At 36.9% G+C, this 20,193-nt stretch overlaps 3 protein-coding genes across 3 annotated transcripts; 2 read left to right on the plus strand and 1 right to left on the minus strand.

Moving 5' to 3' along the window:
• Positions 1-193: 193 nt before the first annotated feature.
• LOC141841763 (uncharacterized) lies at positions 194-10,322 on the plus strand. Its single transcript, XM_074729958.1, has 27 exons — positions 194-560; positions 643-724; positions 798-873; positions 1,018-1,082; positions 1,176-1,220; positions 1,300-1,400; positions 1,474-1,615; positions 1,803-1,864; positions 1,983-2,062; positions 2,138-2,208; positions 3,499-3,586; positions 3,682-3,754; positions 3,834-3,929; positions 4,223-4,331; positions 4,781-4,874; positions 4,941-5,024; positions 5,102-5,258; positions 5,374-5,564; positions 5,841-5,885; positions 6,074-6,102; positions 6,176-6,297; positions 6,652-6,699; positions 7,863-7,987; positions 8,164-8,498; positions 8,585-9,458; positions 9,543-9,599; positions 10,215-10,322. Exons 1-27 carry the CDS (start codon positions 194-196, stop codon positions 10,320-10,322), a joined length of 3,726 nt encoding a protein of 1,241 aa, XP_074586059.1.
• A 921-nt stretch (positions 10,323-11,243) lies between these two features.
• LOC141839955 (WD repeat-containing protein DWA2-like) lies at positions 11,244-16,815 on the minus strand. Its single transcript, XM_074727822.1, has 13 exons — positions 16,679-16,815; positions 16,515-16,598; positions 16,303-16,435; positions 15,509-15,620; positions 15,297-15,396; positions 14,235-14,362; positions 13,651-13,720; positions 12,855-12,943; positions 12,699-12,744; positions 12,539-12,612; positions 12,393-12,466; positions 12,254-12,312; positions 11,244-11,568 (listed from the first exon to the last, which is right to left on the minus strand). Exons 1-13 carry the CDS (start codon positions 16,724-16,726, stop codon positions 11,527-11,529), a joined length of 1,059 nt encoding a protein of 352 aa, XP_074583923.1. The 5' UTR covers positions 16,727-16,815; the 3' UTR covers positions 11,244-11,526.
• Positions 16,816-18,196: 1,381 nt separating this feature from the next.
• On the plus strand, positions 18,197-20,002 carry LOC141840469 (HVA22-like protein j). The gene is made up of 6 exons (XM_074728460.1): positions 18,197-18,228; positions 18,327-18,425; positions 18,515-18,571; positions 18,668-18,731; positions 18,811-19,023; positions 19,440-20,002. Exons 1-6 carry the CDS (start codon positions 18,197-18,199, stop codon positions 19,911-19,913), a joined length of 939 nt encoding a protein of 312 aa, XP_074584561.1. The 3' UTR covers positions 19,914-20,002.
• The last annotated feature ends 191 nt before the right edge of the window (positions 20,003-20,193 follow it).

Consider the following 20,193-nt stretch of genomic DNA (forward strand, 5'->3'; position numbering starts at 1 on the left):
AAATTCGAAAATTAATAGAGCGAACTCCCGCGGTCCCGCGGCAATCCCTCTTCTTCAGATCGCCGCTTCCTGCTCTTCCTTCCTCACCGAGCTCTTCGTTCCTCCCTTCCGATAGGGCAGGCTAATCGATCTACATCGCCTTCTCTTCCAGATCGTTTAGAAATCGGATCCGGCCTTCGAAGGGGATCGGGCCATGGCCCCTTCGGCGACGCACCTCCAAAACCCTAACGCCGACAAGGCCCGCCCCGGTGCCTACCAGATCGGAGGCGTCCCCGTTGAGTTCCCTTACAAACCCTACGGATCCCAGCTCGCCTTCATGGGCCGCGTCATCCACACCCTCGACCGCGCCCGCCGCCAGGGCCGCTGCCACGCCCTCCTCGAGTCCCCCACCGGCACCGGCAAGTCCCTATCCCTCCTCTGCTCCTCCCTCGCCTGGCAGCGCCACCAGACCAGCCGCTTCCTCTCCGGGCAAGCCGCTCCGTCCCAGGGCCTTCCGCCGCCGCCCACCTCTGATCCCCTTGTACATGGCGGCGGATTCATCCCCGAGACACAGCCTTCTAGTAAGGAAGAACTAGCGTTTTACTTCGTTTTGTCGCTTTCCAAGATCTAGGGCTTCGCTTACCCTTTCTCGACGAATTCTAGATATTGCTGAGCAATCTTCAACGCCAGCAGCAAGTGCTAGAGCTCAGAGAAGACAGGCGTCGCCTAAAATATACTATGCCTCGTGAGTGATATATAGTAACATGGCTGTTCCTAGAATAACATTTTTGATTGATGTTTCTGATTGGCATGTGAAGGAGGACTCATTCGCAGATAAGTCAGGTGATTCGTGAATACAGGAAGACATCATATCGAGTGCCAATGGCAGTGCTGGTCAGTGAATTTCCCCGTATAATGTTATAATACATATCGAGCAAAGTTCTCTTCGTCAATGATCAATTGTAGGATCTAATCTCTGGTTTCTATGCTTTAATTTCTCTATATTTAATATTTTATCTGTTTAACCTTTGGCATCAGGCTTCACGCAAACACTATTGCACCAACAAGTATGTGTGCACTAAGGCAAATTTGGATGAAGAATGGTAGGCTCTTAATGATCCAGCGAGCCACTCTAACTATTCTCTACATTATATTTTATATTCTTTGGTTTTGAATCCCCTCTTGTTTTGCTTTAGTAAATCGCTTCTGAAGAATGAAGCACTGGGATGCTCTGAATTTAAGTGAGTTTTTGTTTCTTAACATACCGTGCATTGTAATTCTTTAGTAACCCCTTTAATTTAACTTGTCCATCTGCATCAGAAATGCAAATAAAATCAAAAGCCATCCTTCACTTCAGAAAGGTGGCTGTTATGAGGTTCATGACATTGAAGATCTTGTAAAAGTTGGGAAAAGTGTAAAAGGTCTGTTGCCTTACTTTTATCTATGAATGAGGTAAATTGATTCTAATATTTTTCTTTTCTGTGTTTGTTGTAGGTTGTTCATATTTTGCTGCACAAACGTTAGCAGAGGAAGCTCAGCTAGTTTTCTGTCCTTACAATTACATAGTTAATCCTGTAGTTCGCAGAGCCATGGATATAGACTTAAAAGGAGCCATTGTGATTCTAGATGAGGCGCAGTATGCTCTTCAGACTTGTCTAGTTTATAGTTGTATCTTGCTTCTTGCATTATTAACAAGTTTATGTCTGCGTCCGACCTAAAAGTTCAAACATTTACCTATATCACAAATTTCCTGATTCCGGTAGTGATCTATAAGCTAGACATGTAAGTTTTAATCTAATTCCCTTGTGGTTCTCTTTTTATAGCAACATAGAGGACATTGCACGTGATTCTGGAAGTCTAGATGTGGAAGAAGATGTACTTTTTGGTAAGCCATGCTTTGCGATACTTCCATAGTCATACAAAAAATTGAAAGCTACTAGTTTTGACTTGCCTTTATCATAAATGCTACATTTAATTTCATTGTCCGTCCTCGTAAATCCTAGCATTGCAAACCGAACTAGGACAATTATGCATGGCTGACAATGACGCTGCAATATACCAACCACTGTATGACATGATTCAGGTACTTATCGTGTGAACATAATCTTCCTAATCTAGTTAGTCCTTTGACCAAGAGAAAATTCTCTCCGATATACAGGGAATAATAAGTTGGATAGGTGACAGGAAGATGGATTTGCAACAATGTGAATTTGAGCACTACTCTTCGTTGTAAGTACATTCTAGCTGGAACTTGTTAATGCTTTGGATTTCTGGTTATTGAATTTGAGCACATGGCCTCAATTCAGATATAATCATTTATTCCCTTAATTCCATTTGCAACTAGATTAGATAATCTATGAGAAAAAATGTGTATATTGGTGGCTTCAAATCCAGATGGTGAAATTCTAACTGAAGCATAGATATAAGAAAGTCTGTGGAAGCACACCATACACCATTGTTTCATTCAAACTACCATAGGATGAGCTAAGCAGGTCATTTCAGCATATTATTCAACATACACTTCCACGTGCTAGAATATGACTAAAGCAACACCCCTCACTTTCTTATTGGACATATACAAGTCCAAGCTACTTCTACTTTTATTTTGGTTAAAGAAGCTAATAATCATAGTTATTAAAACCAAACGGGTATATAACTTGTATCTAACCTACAAAGTAAAAAACTATGAACTAGTGAAATGAATCAACTCAATAGGAAAGTCATGAGATAATTAACTTATTAATTACACTAAAAACACATGCAAGAATTAGTACAATTAGATAAACGAATCACAATGGAACTTAAAAAATATGTTTGAGTTATAATTTATCTAATATCATATATATCCTGTGTATATTAGTTATGAAAAAACATTTTTAACATTTTTAGATAAATAACAAAAATGTCTGCTTTCTTTTAAACTTTTTGGTCCATTTTTAAAAAACCATGCTAATAATCTTCTAATAGTTCTAGAGATTTTTCCTAAATCTTTTTTTGTTGCTGCCTTTTTACTGTCCCAGCCTTACATGTTATGACTGTAAGAGTATGAAGGTATATGATGTGAACCATCATTTTGATAATGGAGCTTCATTGTATGGAATTTAATTGTTTTGAAGTTTGATCATTGAGTCACAAAGATATGCTTAACAACCCAAGATTGTATGACATTTGATGATCCTTCTACTGTCATGCATATAACTATCTCCCATGTTAATCTTATACATTAAATTTATGACCATGTTGTGACTTGCTACTGAAATTTTTACTTCATCGACCATGTTGATCAATTTGATTATTTTTTTGATTCTTTAAAATGAAAGTCTGATTAGGGCAGGTTTTTTTCATGGAAGTGCATAATGTTGGGTTTGAATCTGAAGCCTTCTGCTAATGTTCTATTGCTTCAAACACTGTTAGTGGCATATTGATATGTCATTTCCTTGAGTTGATAAATGTTGCTCGTCTATAACATTAGCTAGCTAGTTTTTTTTATTTGCACTTGAATCATTTTGATTCCCACAGCTGGACTGCTGATAAGGCCATAAGTGAGCTCCAACATGCTGGAATTACACAACAATGTTTCCCAATCTTACAAGAATGTGCAACAAAGGTGCTTTTATGTTTAACTTGATAGTCTGTGCTCTATATCTTATTTGTCATTCAAACTTAGCTGCACCTATTTATATGCTGTCATTGTCGCCCTAGGCAATTAAAGCTGCCTCAGATGCAGAGTCTGTTGAAAGTCATTTAAGCGGCATGTCAGCAATTGCATTGGAGGGTAACGTATAGTGCTTTTTTTTTTATAGATTGTTCCAAATCAAAAGCATTTATTTTCTGAATTTCTCTATAACATGCAGGCCTATTTTCCTCCCTTACTTATCTCTTCTCAGGAGATGGTACTAATGCAACTGATTATCAGCTAGGCTTGCAGCGATATGTTAAAAGAGATGACAGTAAGTAATATAGAAAATGTGATGCTTGCCCTATGAAATTAATACATATAATAGTTTTGGTGAAATAAAATCAAAATGATAGCAAACCAACAATAGTTTCTTCAAAAGCAAAATGACCAATTATCTCTCACAGGATCTACCATTAACCTTAGAAAATCTAGGCAATTTGCTGAGCACATCTAGGACTATTTACTAAACCAACTATTCGGATTTACTGATGCTAAGTAGCACTGATCATACTCTATTAATTTACTGCAGTTTTAATTTGGTAATTGCTGTTGATACGTTGTCAGGTAATGCTGCGAGTGACTGGATCTGCAAATTGAGCTTGTGGTGCCTAAATCCTGCTCTTGTCTTTAGAGAGATTGCAAATCTTTCTCTTTCAGTTATCCTTACATCAGGGTACTTGCTATTTAATTACATTGTTTTGCTCTGCATCTGCAAAACAGCCTAAGTATTCCATGTTATCAGCAATTTTTTACACCTCTAATTATGTTGTAGATATTCCAATTTTGCCTATTTATTCTTTATATGATTTTTGAATGAATTATGCCAATTTCTCATCTAGGATTTACATATGAATAATTCCATGGTTTTTGCTTTGAAGTCAGAACTGTCAACAATTCAATTTTCCTTTTGTAACTGATCTACGCTAAAAGACTATTTTTAGAAACTGAAATTTAAAAATATGACATCTTCTCAAATTCCCATTGGATCGAGAGTATTCTTTTCTTGTTTTCTTTTATCTTGAAATGAAACTTATCCGAGCACTTACTGAGTACACTAGATTTATCCAAATGATGGCATTCCATTTACAATCGTCTCATTTCTTGCATGCCTTTTATACACAGAACTCTCTCCCCAATGGGCTCATTTGCATCTGAACTTGGAGTGCAGTTTGAAGCTTGCATGGAAGCACCACATGTCATTGACCCGGAATCACAGGTGCATTCTTGTTATATTTTCAGTTCTTTGCTTCCAGTCTGTGACCTCACCTGTTTTTGTATAAAGCTTTGGGCTGCAGTTGTTTCCACTGGTCCTGGAAATTGTCAATTGAATGCCAGCTATAGAACTGCTGATGGATTTGCCTTCCAGGTAGTTTACTGAAACCAGTTGTAAGTTTACTGTTTAAATTGCAACTCGATGACATTTTAGCATGCTCTAAAATGAAGGATGGACTAGGATTTACTTTGGAAGAAATATGCAAGATTGCACCAGGAGGAATTCTTGTTTTCTTTCCTAGCTACAAATTGTTGGAAAAGCTTCGTCGTCGCTGGACTCAGACAGGTCAATGGTCTCGCTTGAATGCTGAAAAGCCAGTGTTTGTTGGTATGGTCTTGGCAAATTATGTATTTATAGTGTGCTTTTCCTCGTGTTTTATGGTCTTCGTTAACATATTGTTAATTTTTATAATTTATTTGATGAGAGTACTTTTGTCTTATAGAACCAAGAGGAGCCACGGATGAATTTGAATCTCATCTTAGAGGTTATTATGATGCAATTCGTGGGAGTACAAAAGTAGTTCATGAGAAAAGTAGACTTGGTTCAAGGCGAGCCATTAAACAACCTTGCAGCAAGGTGTGCTCACAAAATGCTCCAAGAGGAGCTGCTTTCCTTGCAGTTTGCCGGGGCAAGGTGTGTTCTTCTATGTGGCATTACAGGGACTTGTTGCTTTATTAATGTTGGCCAAAGATTCTTCTTCTAGGAACTTTCTCTTCTAGCACCTGTTATTATTTTCAGAGGATGTAATATAAAAATTTTGAAGTTGCTTTCCTTTATTTAGCTCAATAAGTAACATGATTTTCATCATCTAATAATTAATCGAAATTGCATGTAAATAGGAAGTCTATATATTTTCACTTCTTTTTTTCTTATATCTCTGCTTGATTAATTATTTGGTTTCTTCTGCAGGTATCAGAAGGGATTGACTTCTCGGATGAAAATGCTAGAGTAGTTGTATCCTTCACGTTGCATTCAGCTATGGATGATGTTTACTTATAGATTATAATGATCAACCTCCTTTGATATTATTACTAACTAACCACTTGGGATAGGCTTATTATTATCTCGCCAAATAAGTGTTTGTGTCAACATTTAATTTCTTATGTGATTTTCATACTTTATGTTCCATAACCAAAAACTAGGTGGTGGTTGGTATCCCTTTTCCAAACAAGTAAGCACCGTGCGTCTCATTCCTAGATGCCTTGAATTATTCTTCATCACACTAATTAATTCAAACAATTCAGGAATGACATTCAGGTTATGTTGAAGAAGAAGTATAACGATACACACAGATCAACAAAGCATCTCCTTAGTGGGAGTGAATGGTATTGCCACCAAGCATTCCGTGCTTTAAATCAAGCTGCAGGTAGACATGGCCTTTTGTTGCGGATATTTTCTTAATCTTTCAAAGCTACCAAACCATTTTCAAATGCATTGGCAGTATTTCTGACTAGGGATGACAAAAAGATGCTCTTAGACATTCATAGTTGTCCGTTCTTAACCTATATTAGTTGTTGAATGTTCGTCTAGTTTCTTGTTAATTTACCATGTGAAATAATTATGTATGATCTTAGTCATAAATCTCAGTTGCCATCCTTCAAATACAAAGTAGTTTGGTCCAATTGGTACCCTTCATTATTGCTTATATATATGCCTGATTGGTTGGTTGGTTCACAGAAAAATTTGCATTGATGCTAAGCTAAGTTCTTTCACTTTTTAGGTCGCTGCATCAGGCACAGATTTGATTATGGAGCCATCATTTTTCTAGGTATGAGAATTCTACTCGGTATCTATTTCGTTTTCCAGTGACTTCATTCGGCCTGAATAAATGGACCCTTGCAACACAACTTGCGATTATATCTTGCAATCATGACTAATTTATGGCAAATGACGTATAGATCTCTAGGTGCCGCTTCAGCATTGTAGCCTCACACTTGTTTTCCTTTTGGTTGATGACTTTTTTCTGTATTCTTCGGTGGTGCAATGATAGTTTTCAATCAGGTGCAACTAATATCTGGGTTGCTTGTGCATATAGGATCATTATTATCTGTTAAATACTTGCAGGCACGATGCATTAGTATATTCCATGATCATGGCTCACGAGTGCCACTACCAGAAGAGAATTTTCCTTTGCTGGAAACCATACATAAACAATGCTATGTAGAATTATAGATAGCAATTTAAGTTGGGCTTTTCATTTATTGCCGAAATTTGTGACATATTTTAACTTGTTACTTGCAGGTTTTGGTTCATAGTGCCTTAGCATGCTGGTTGCACTTGTAGTTTGTTTTTCCTTTTTTTTTTTTTTTGATAATGTAGATGTTGAGCTCTGTCTAATTAATCTTAGAGGTAGATAGCCTTCTCTTGGTTCGTCTATCTAGTAAATCCGGAATACAGTTTATGTACACTTAGAAGTCAATCTACAGGATATTTGTCCTATTTGAAATTTGAACTCCGATCTTCTTATTGCTCGTCTGAATATTTTATTATTGCACCACACTCGTGGGGGTATCTATCTTTGCTTTCTAATCAGTAGGAAAGGTGGCAACCATGTCCCAGCTTAGATTTTGCGATAGTATTCTTTTGAGTAATGCTATTTTTGAGTTCAATAATGAGATGAAATTCAGTTGTCTGCCTCCAAAAAATTGAGATTAACATGGCTTCTTGTTATAATTGTCGTATTTACTTCGAGTCATCTCTATTGAATTATAGAAAAAGAGTTTACCAGCAAACTTATGGGTAAAGGAGCCGTGGACTTAATGGCTTTCATACATTGAGTATTCATGCTTTTACAGTTCTCCCTCCCCTCTTTTTCTTTAATCACTGTTTAAGAATGAGATACTGGAAATACCTCATGGCATTTTAGATTATTTATGCAAATCAGTATTTAAAGAATGCTAACTGGGGGCTTACATTTGAATGTTCTTGTAGATGAGCGATTCAAGGAGGAGCGAAACCTAATTTACATTTCAAAGTGGTTGAAGAACTCAATCAAGTATTTCAATAGCTTCGACGAATCCCTAGTAGGGTTGCAGAACTTTTTTGAATCTGCTCAGGTATTTCTAAGTGGGCATACACTTTATTTTTCTGCTAAGCATGAACTGCATTCTCAAGTTTGTACTCATTGTTTTTCAGCGGGAAAGTTTTGAATATACATTTGCTAAGACAGTAGGGTAAGCATACTCAAGCATTGCTATATTCCTAGCCTAACGTCTACATTGTCTCTTAACAGAAGCGGTTTGGTCCTGCGAGTAGCCATTCAAGAGTTGATGATGTTTCTCTGATAGAAAAGGAACCTGAGCAGAAATCAAATTTAAACCAAGGGATTCAAGTGCAGAAAACAAAGAAAGCCAAGGTCAACCCTCAGAATGCAAGAAAAATGAACAATCAGAATGGAGCAGTATCTGTAAAACTGACAAAATCATCCAGATTTGACAAGAAGGGTCCTTTTTCTCTGAAGGATCAAAGTCATAATGGAGTCGAAGCAACTAGTGAGACAATCATCAAATGCTTGAACCCTCCTACTGATTTTGTTGATTTAAGATCCAGTACCACAATTCAGTTCCAGTAATTCAACTTGCTCACAAAGCTAGTTCTATAAACCCAACATTTTTATTCCTTGTTTCTCATGCTATCGTTTGAATGTTATGCAGATGTTTGGAGACCATTTCTGCTAAATCATGCAAAGCCAAATTTCACCAGCCTTTAGCCACTGCAAATTCAATTGTAGGCGATCACAATGCTACTCCCAAAAGTTTTGAGGTCGAAATGATTCAGCAAATTGCAGGAAATTTTTCTCCCAAGATGACCTCTATTGGAAGCATATCTGACACTACCTGCACGCCAGCGCATTCTCTTGAAGATATTAAAGAAACAGATTCTTGCAACCCCGAAATGTCCTTAAACATGAGTGTAAACTCATACAATCAGAAAAGGAGAAGAATAGATTTGCAAATATCCGATTGCAATTTGATCGACTGTCTTAGTTCTGATACTGACTCTTTTTACCCAGTTGACTCTATTAGCAGCACATCAAGAGAAACTGATATGATACCTGAATCACCATGCTTGGATAACAGTTCAGTTAACCGACAACAAAAACCAAGGCAAGGAAAGTTCATTAGGAATGTAGCCGATACATTGACAAAGATGCTAGAATTAAGTTGTTTATTATGCAGAAGCTCACTAGGGTTGCATGAGAATGATTTTTTAGTGAACTGTTCATTGACTTCATCTTCCAAAGTGTATTTGGCATACGTTCTGAAGCATGGACCTCCAAAGGATAGTTGTTTCAAATGTCCTCCTACTGCACCAGAGAGAGATGTGCCTATTGTAGTCTGCGATAGTTCATCGATTGACCATCGCGTCTTTGACAATGGTTGCAAAGAAGCAGCTTCACATGGTATCTGGTCCGAAAAAGATAGTTGTGTATTCAAGTCTCTTATTTGCCCTTTTTGCACTATGCCAACGTGCTTAGGGGTGCAGATCATTGCAGCAGACGCATCCAATAGTCACTTGCTGAACAAGGTAATGTCGATATGATAGTATGTTACTCACAAGAGACTGCTTTTGCATCTAGACGAGCTAACTCATTCACTATTTTCCATGTAGGTCCTATTTTTTGCAGATCATTTGAATATAAATGACCAACAAAAATCAAAGAAAAAGGTTGGTCCATCAGTTTTCTTCATTTATTTTGGCTTTAATCAATGCAAGTAGCAGTTAATTTATTTTCAGTCCTAATGTTAGGTAATGAAACTTGAACATTGATATTTTGAATTGCAGAAAATTTTATAGGTTTCAAAAGGTGAATTCATGGAGTTTATGGTCTAACTATAGCATAGCACGTGATATGTAGTGACATAAGAAAGTATTAGGTAGAAAATCAAAAGAACTTCCTTTTTTATTCATATAGTCAAAAGAGCACACTCTTTTTTTATTTAATACCATAAATGCTCTTTTGTACGAAGCAACTTCAAGGGTTATTAAGCTGCCGGTTTATAAGTAGGCTACATGTTACTAAATCGGCTAGTCTCAGATTTTAAATCCATATGATTTAGATTAAATTTACTCGAGGGATAGATCATATGTGATTATATGTCGTGGCTTTGTGATCTCTTTTAAATTCCTCTCTACACGTGCTTTAAACTCATGAAAACAAAGTCATACAGAACTCCACAATTTTTTGTTCGATATATGTAACTCAAAACACATGGATTAGTTGGGAAAAACCAAAGACCACTTACTATTTCTCATTTGTTTTTGTTGTTTTTGGCTGCTTAGGATGTGATGCCTATTTGCCCAACTGTTCCTGGTAAAGAATCAGCATCATTTGAGATAGAGAAATATGCATATACTCTACTCTGCCCAAGCCTGCCCTCCCCAGCATGAGAAAACTAAAGGTTTGCAGTTTTGAAATGTTTTTTTTTTAGCTCGATTGTTTCTTCCACTTGCTGCGTGATAATCAACTATTATCTGATCTTAGCAGCTCAGTCTCCCCAAAAGAGTCGAGTGTTCTTTAGAGCGTCAGGACATTGATGGTGATAGCACCCAGGAATAGAGAGCTAAGCTTATACAGAACAATTTGTTCAGGGTTTTTTCGGTTAAAAAGAGCAAGGTGGAGATGAGATCAGGAGGAAACAACACAATGCATCCCATACCTTGATGTTTTCCAGAGCATCGAGAATGTTAATATAAGATACTTGTCAATGGCTAGCAATGGCGAACTGTACGGTTTGAACACTCAGATTATTGCAAGGTGGCGAAAGGATCAGAGGAAGTAATTTTCTTCTTGTCACATTTTCCACTGGATATATGTATCTCCTTTAAATGTGTTTTTTGTAAATATAAGATATCAGAAATTTCCATCCCATGAAGTTAAATGGAGTCACAAGGGAGTTTTGATTCAATTTTAAAATTATTATTGTATGATTTGAAAAAGTTTGAGTTTTGAAAATAACTTATAAAGCAAAATAACATTGCATGCAATAGATTTTTCTATTTAATCTTTACATTGATAAGAATTTCATATCCTTTTTAGTATTATTAATTAAATCTTTTTTGATTTTTCTCATTTAATATATATATATTAATATATTTATTATAATTTCACATACCAAAACTGGAAGGAATATATGGATTGGTGGATTTGAAGCCTTTAAAATATAAGCTAGACTCGGAGAGAAATATAATTTTCCCCAAGTAACAGAAAAATGGCAAGCATAACAGCAAACTACTCAAAAGGAATATCAAAATGACTTACAAGTCCGCACACACTGAATACAATGCCTCTAAGCTTGAATCACTCCACAGGTCTGATACCAGTAAATTATTGTTAGCGTTGTTAATGAACCCAATCTAATGGAATAACGAGGAGGCAGTTATGTTACATATTGTGTGACACCACTTTTCCAACACGAAATGTAACAGTAGCGATGGTTAGAGGGGTGAAATAATAACGATTTAAACAGAGATACCTTGATAATTTTGAAAATAGAAAGATAAACTCGAGTGAAATAAAATTGTTCTGCAGTTTTATAATCGCTTCACAAGGATGGGCATTGAAGTGTTGGGAAGCTTACTTGGTAGATCAGCCTCACTTTCTCCTAATAAATGACTTCACTGATTCGACAACCACCTGAATTCAGCATAAGAAACATCAAATTGTCTCACAACAAGAAGGCTATACATAGCAACCAATGCGATGCTAAAATTCCAACATGCTACCGCTTTTGTTGGTCCATTCTCAATTTTAGAGACATACGAATATGAAAAATGTGAAATTCACGAATCAAAATGCAACCTGAAGATCTCATCATCAACTTCCAATGCAAAAGGGAATTGCTAGTACAGAAATTTATGAATTTATATTGAAAAACTGTGACTGACTCCAAGAGAATAAGAAAAAAAGAAGTTGCATTCTTTAAGAAATAATGTCATGGAGATCAATTTAAGTAGTATTCATGTTTGAGATGCCATTATATAATAGATGTTGGGAAGAAAAACAAGCGAATCTGGAGCAGTTGTTACTGGCTAATGCAAAAGATGATTATTAACATGAGATAAGGAGATTAAGATCCCTTTTAAAGATTTTCCAATTCAAATAAAATTGCAATTTTTTTGAAAATATTTAATGAAATAAATAATCCTAACTGAAAACAAAACATATGAAATTAACCTTCTTCTACCAAGAATTTCCTAGACTCCTAGGACAGTTCAATTTAGAGACTTAAACATCTAAAAACTTTTAGAAAATAAATTCTCAATTTGTATTTCACCACATGCATTTTAGGATAAAAATCTTTCATTAGTAGATTTCTTACCCGGCCATCATAAGACAATGATGCAAATATCAAAGGTTCCCGTGTGCTCCATGCGAGACCTTCATATTTGGTACAAATAAGTAAACAAACTTGATTCTTTTTTACATACTAAGAACAGGCAAAAATGATAGTGAATTACCATAAACGCTATCTTCATAGTCAGTATATGAATTGATTAGTGAATTTTTCAACTGCACCGATGAGCCAAATAGACTGAGGAAAAAAGATACAAGAATTAGCCAACTGGCAAACAGCAGTTCAGTCAGTCGTATAGTTAAAATGGACCTTTCATTGGATAAATCTTCAGTGGCAGGAAGATGAGCCAACCACAAGTTGATGGTTGAATCTGTGCCGGCACTCTGGAAGAAATCATTGCCATTAGTGACTAGGAAAAGTGTGAAACTTACATGCATGAGCTAGAGAAGAGAGAGAGAGAGAGAGAGACCAAAATGAGTTCATCGTATTCCGGATTATGCCTGACCGCCCATGTCCTGCAAGAATGTGGAAGCCAGCTTTAGATATAAGCCTTATTTGGAATTTCAGATCTGATTATTCCTAGTAACATACATAAGTAAATCGTGCAATAGAATACAATAAGTACCAATGTGCATGACCAGGGAGTTCTTTTACAGGAAACTTGGGTCTTCTAAGATCCCATAGTCGAATGCCAGATGCATCTTCTGCAGTCACCTACAATGTCGACATGATCCGAGATTTAGAAAAACCAGCATACAATGAGAACTGATAATTTAGAGAGCAATCAATTGCTTGCATATAACGATAAAACTTTCTGAAGGCAAATATATTACAAGCTTAAATCATGAAAAAAAAAAGTGATCCATGGTTAACTATGTATGATAAGTTTCCTAATTCCAAATGGTTAACTGTGTCAGAATATGAAAGTGACGTTGATGAAATGTTAGATTTCTTTTAGAAACACTGGCATAAAACATACAGCAAACAGGAAAATTAGCCATTCTTAAAAAGAGACGAGCGGCAATGATCTGAATGTGCATAGGATAAAAGAGTTCACATCTTCGCAAATAAACTAGATAATTATCGGATGATGCAGAATGCCATTCCTTTGGCTAATTTTGGAGAAAGTAGAGCAGTACAACCAATAAGCATTTTTATGATGTACTAAATAATAGTAGATTCATAAGCACAGAAGAGATGTAAATCCTGATAAATTAGTTAAGGTTAAAGATAGAAGATCAATTATATAACCTCTTGATTGCTTCCTTCAAATCTAAATCTCCAACAAAGAAATGCAGAATTCATAGAATTAAATAAAAAGCTTCTCCAACAAACAAAAAGAACACGGGAGCAACTTTTTCTCATTAAAATTAATACTAACGTACTATCCCATACGATATTACAAAGAGAACTGGACTCACAAGAAGATGCTGCTTTTTTGGATTATAATCAATATCCCGAATGTGTGCTTGCTCAATAGAAGTAGTCTTCCTGGATAAGACAGTTACATCATTAAGACAACCCAAATCCTAACTTTGGAGGAAACAAGCTGCACAGAAATCTTTAGGAACAAATTTACTAGAGTACACACCTACTACAGGAAGTTAAACTTCCACCATCTTAAAGCATGCACAGAATAACAATTCATGATATTTTGATAAAGAGAACAACCGCTTGTGATAATTGGCATATAGAAGTTTCATAGGTAAAATTACTTATTAATAACACACAGGAGTAAAACCATATTCCCTCATGGTGTAAATCTAGCATTTTGTTCTACAAATAAGATCAGCAAAACCTGAATGTACACGCTGAAAGGAGAAGTTCAGCAGATGACACATAATTTCTTTTTTATTTTTTTGGAAAAACAACTTAAAATTGTGTATAAACCATCTAAAATACAGTAATGAATACATTGGGCATCAGTAGGTTAATGGAACATGTTTCTTTGCTGCATGTAACTTTGTATGAAGCATAACAATAATGAATTGAGAAGATGGTATACTTCATTGTCCGGAGATCCCAAAATTGTATTGATGAGTCAAATATACCAGCAAGAGCATTTCGATCATGAGGATCCCATGCACCACCTGATAGGTTTTGAAGCATACCAACAGATTCTTGTGATATCACCTATGTTTTCAGCAACATGTATAAGATTCAGCAAGTGTAAAGATGGCTACTGACCACCAACACATTGAATATTAAGAAATTAAATCATCTCGATGTTTTACTTTGTTTTGGCTAAATTATACTATTTATCATGATACATAATAAGGCAAAATAACATAACAAAGACATCCAAAATTTTATCTTAATGATATCCAAATGTATTTCAACCTACTAACTAGTAAACAAACAGTTTCCTCTTACATTTGAGATGATTTATTTATTTTACTTTCAAAAACAGGCTAATGGTAGTCTGTGTCATACTTGTTGCAAACCAAAATGGCTATATACTTTGAACAGTTTATTTTAGACATTTTTCAACAATTACCCTAAAAGTATAGGTGGGCCATGTAGAAAAGTCTCCTTATGATGCAGAGTTCATCGAAGGTAGTCATATTTGGAACAAATATTCAACAACTTAACATCCTTTCTTCTTGTTTGTGTATATTTTGGGCTTCACAATGCACTCTCACACACTAGGTAATGGAAAACAATCAGATAAGTTCCAACTAAGAAAAATTTCCATTTTCTCTAGGTGGGAGACTAGATCTAATTTTCCATGGCCAAGAACTTGGAAAGTTGTAGTATTCTATGCTAAAGCTAATACCTTAAACTATAAATCATGAGCCTGATGCTTCTGCAAAGCAAATCTAAATCTGGTTAAAGCATCAACATTATGACTTGACAAATAAATTTGTAAAGCTTCAGAATTGTCTTCTCATAATTTTTTTTCTATAAAACAAATTCCAAATGTCACTATCAGGTGAAATATATTAATATAAACCGAAAGCAATAGACAGCTATCGCATTGCAAGGTTTCTCTTCATATCACAAAGGAACCGAATAGTACATCCATTAGTCTTTCTAAAGATTATAAAAGGTTTTTTGAGGAGCTTACCTTGGCTATTTTATTTGATGAATCCATACTCCAAAGGAAAAGATTTCCTTCATCCATGCTTATTAATCTATCGTGCTTCCCAGATGGCCACCAAAGGATGCTGATAAGCATACCATTAAGGAGTCATAAAAAGGTGCTTGGAGCCAGAATATCTTCTTTTCTTTTAATATCAGAAATAACTGGATAACACAAACATGCCAAAGTGAGATTACCACTTGATCTTAAAAGAATGTTCATCAAGGGAGACCAACTGTTCAAGTTGTGGGGCATTCGAATGCCCATAGAGCTCAGGAATCTTCCAAACAGAGGCTCCATATGCTTCACCTTTAGTCCAATGCAAACTTCATTAGTTTTAAAGCATATAGGGCTTAAATCATATCACAGAAAAAGATCAATACCTTAAAAGTATTAGCATTACTGTGCTTCATTCCCATAAAAAAAAGCGCTCAAACTCAAATCGAAGGACAGATTATGATTTATGAGTTTAACTCATTCAGATACAACAAGAATGAGAGAAGTCCAAAACAAGATGAACAAGATAACAAATATTTCCAAAATAAAAGATAGCTCCTCGAGCAAATTTTCCCCTGAGGGAAACTCTTCAAGCAAACCAATATGTACTACCCCTTGTTTTGTATTTCACAAGATTAAGAATGATTCAAAAGTTAGATTTATGATGCAAGGCTAAAGCTCATGAATGAGTAAACCACACATTTATCCTTCCATTTCCTCTCAGAAAACAAATGTGTACTGTACACACTGGTTTACTAATCCTCCCAAAGTTTCTCACAGGGTTTTCTACCAGCCACATTAAACAAATTTCCTTTCTTTCCTTGCAAAAACAAATCACAGAACTGCATCGACACTAAATGTAAGGTTCAATCTAGCTTAGCTTACTAGAATCCAGCAACATTCACCTACTTACTATTCTACATTTCTTAAAAAGACACTGCCACACATTAGTTCACGATCAAGTTACTACGACTCCAAGTCATCGTTTACTTACCAGAAGTGAACACCGTAGAGAAAATCCTGGGATCGAATGGGCAAGATTTGAGATCCCAGATCTCGTTTGGGTGATAGAAGAGACCATCGCATATGAGCTGCGATCCCGACGGCGACAGTCGGATCAGATGCACCTAATAAACAAAAACACCGAAATCACCCACAAAATCATTAGATGGAGATCGACGGAGAGAGAGAGAGATAGATAGGAACCTCGTTTTCCTCTTTGAGGCTGAGAGTTCCGGCGAGGAAGCTGGTGTGGTCGACGTCAGCCTTGACGTCGGCGATGCATCGGGCCTAGGGAAGGAGTGGGGAGGAAGACGAATCAGGAGAGTTCCAAGGAAGAAACGAGTTGGAGTGGCTACCGCCGTTGCGACCTGGTACTTGAGCCCGCCGTAGACGATTCCGGTGGAGGCCCCCCGCATTGTGGCCCGAGTAAGGGAGATGGAGGCCGATCGCCGGCGCCGGTGAGGGTCCTGGCTCGATCGGCTCCGCCGGGGCCGCTCCGCAACGATCGAGTCGATGCGATGCGATGCGCGTCGAGGTGGAAACTGAGCATCGAGGTCTTCGAGCCACCGTAAATCGAAGCGCGGACTCTGATCGACGGCTATGATAGGATTAAGTAATTTCAAGTGAGGCCCCTGAATTTTGTTCAATTTAACTTTGAGACGCTTGAGGAAATGACCAAAATTTCGTTTGACACCCTCAAAAAGTTTAATTTCACCTCCATAAATTCTGCTCTACTTTATAATAATTTTTAAAAAAATTACACTACTTTAGCAAACTGTTCTAAAATAGAATAATTCAGACTCATAATTATTCTATTTCAAAGACATGCTATTCTAAAGATGTAAACTAAGGTATTTTAGAAATTCAATTATTATTTTAATATTTTTTAAAAGAATAATTTTCTGTCTTTTTGTTTTATAAATTTAAATTTCATCTTTGATAGAATGACTCACTAAACATTTATTAGTTTGATTGTGTTATTAGAATTTTTAGGTAGATTTTATTTTAAAAGTTGCAAAAAAGACATGATAAATTTGTCCAAAATTAAGTTTTTTTTTGCAATAAATTTGAAAAGTATTCATCTTCTTGTTGTCTTTTATATTAATGCTTGAAGAAAAGGCAAAATGAACCGAACTGAACCGTTGTGGAACGTGGAAAACCCTGTTTCCTGTCTTTGTCAAGACAGCGTGTCGTCCAGCGATCAGTTGCTGCGGCAGTTGATGAAACCAAAATCGATCTCGCATTTTTTACCGCAACCTCCTTCGGCGTCCGTCCGATCGGAACTCACTCCATCTAGACCGTCCGTCCATTTCTCCACCACCACCCCAGAGGCTCCGACTCCTTTTCCCGATCAGGTATATAAACGGCGGGAGCCATCGTGCGAAGGGCGAGAGCAGGAGAAGGAGAAAGGGAAGGCGAAGGCGAGACGACTTCACCTTGTCTCCCTCGATTCGCCATCGAAGTCTTCGTTTTCTCTTTCCTCCATCGCCCGAACGGTGCACCTTTTCTCTTTCTTCTCGATCGATTTGGTGCTCGAATCGCTCGTTCGTGAAGGCCGCCGATCGATTTAGGTTTGACAATTTTGGTTTCCCTGATTCAAATTCTTTAATCCATTAACATTTTAGATTTCTGGGTTGATCCAGCGCGATCGTTGCTTTACAGATATTGAAAATTCTTATCTGCGACTTTTGTGCATTTTATTTCTCTAATTCTTTGTTCTTCGTAAAACATTGGTTTGAGCCCCCTTCTCTGTGTGTTCCATAATGTTGCTGAACTTTGAAGCTACGAGTTTTGATTTGATTCACTTGTGCTTTTATCAATGTTAGGTCTGATGAGAAGTAATCATTGAGTAGTTGCTATACGCTCCTGTTTGATTTCGCGTCATCATGATGGGCTCCTTCCTTAATAGGGTTTTGATGTAAGCAAAGCCATTAAACCTAATAAAGTTAGGCAAGACAAGAGGATAAATTTCGATTTCTTACAACAGTTTTCCTGCGAAAAAATTACTACTTGCAGATTAGTTTTCGGCTATGCTTACCCTGCGTATCAGTGCTACAAGACTGTGGAATTGAACAAGCCTGAGATAGAGCAGCTGCGCTTCTGGTGTCAGTATTGGTCAGTCCATCTGATCTTAACTAAACCAGTAAATTCTTTGGTTTTGGTGTGAGTTTGGCAAAAGGATTATTGGCATTGGTGATTTTCAGGATTTTGGTTGCAGTATTAGCAGTATTGGAGAGCTTTGGTGATGTTTTCCTTTCTTGGTATCAACTTGTTTAGGGTTAATGCCTGTGATTTAGTTTCCTTTCAATTTAGGTTAATGAATCACTGTTTTTCTTTTCTTACATATCTGTTTGAAGGTTGCCGATGTACAGTGAAGGGAAATTGGCACTCTACATATTTTTGTGGTATCCAAAATTAAGAGTATGACATTTTTTGATTTCTTATATTTCTACCCTTTTCTGGTTTCCTCAGCTAATTTCATAAAGAGAAATTGTTTTAGGGAACAAATTATGTCTATGATACTTTCTTCAAGCCATATCTTACAAAGTATGAAAGCGAGATCGACCGCAATTTGCATGAACTGAGAGTAAGAGCTGCAGATATTATGCTGATGTACTGGCAAAAGGCTGCTATCTATGGTCGAACAAGTTTTTTCGAGGTCTTGAACTATGTTATCTTGATGGTACAAACATCAAGAACCCGCGTGCTTCAGGTAAGATGTATCGATCTAAGGTTACCTATATTTTTCTTTCTTAAACCGTATCAATGTCTAGATTTGCTTAGTATTGTTGTTATTCGTTGTAGCCTTCATTTGACCCTCGGTATGTTTCACTTTTGTTTGAATGTAATCTCTTTTGATTGATGGTAGAACGCAGAAGATGCTTGTGCCTAGAGAGTCCAAAAATAAAAATTGACCTATTTAAGTTTCAATTTCTTATAGTTCTTTTACTTTAAGAAAAACAATATCTCGAAGTTGGAAAGGAATTTGAATTTGAAGTTACTATCTTGTCTCTGATAAATTTTCGATAATTGACTCTTACAAGAGGCTCATTAGGATTACTAGCATCGATCTGTATCACTCTTTGCTCGGTCCTCTGCATAAACTTACATTCAAGTATGTGATTGCAGCAACCTCAGCAGCCACACCAACCAGAGCAAGCTCAACCAGCAAGTCCTCCATCGTTACCTGCAAGTCATCAAGAACCTCCACAAGATGCGAAAAAGCCATCCACCCCCATCAAGCAACGCATCCAAGAACATCCAAAAAGGTCAAGCAGTGTTCATCTCCGGTCATCTTCTCCGGCATCACCTTCTCATCAAGCTACAACATCCCTGCAAACACAACAGGAAAGAAAATTGTCACATAGCCCGGGCAAGAAACGCATAACCCTGAAACCAGTATCACCAGCTCAGCCACAAGGATCAGGCCATGAATCAGATGGCACGGAGACTAGAAACAAGCCACCTTCTCCACGAGAAGAAGCCGAAGATGACTTGAATCCGCCAGCAGATGAGTCTCGTATCGATGAAGCGATACATTCTTCTCGCAGTAGATTGAGGAAAAGAGGTTCTAATGCTGCTGCTACTGCAGTATCAGTCTAGTTGTTTCAGAGCTTTCAATTCTTAATTCCTTTTCCTTTTGCTGTTATTTTTCTTTTGTTGTGTGATTCATCTATGCGTTGATTTGTTGCTGGAGGATTGCAATATGATTGTTTTGTTCATAAACATGTAATTGTTGTTTTTGCTGTACATAAAGGCGGACTTTGACGATGTCTAACACTTCCTGATTGATGATTTAGTTTTGTTGGAAATTGTCGATGTTGATTCATAAGCCCGGTCAGTCAGCTCATCGATAAATCAGTAGCTCAAATCGTAGAGTTCG

Source organism: Curcuma longa, chromosome 11 (genome assembly GCF_044706935.1).
Source record: "Curcuma longa cultivar G26 ecotype Majalengka, Jawa Barat chromosome 11, ITB_CL_G26_1.1, whole genome shotgun sequence".
Lineage (NCBI taxonomy): Eukaryota > Viridiplantae > Streptophyta > Magnoliopsida > Zingiberales > Zingiberaceae > Curcuma > Curcuma longa.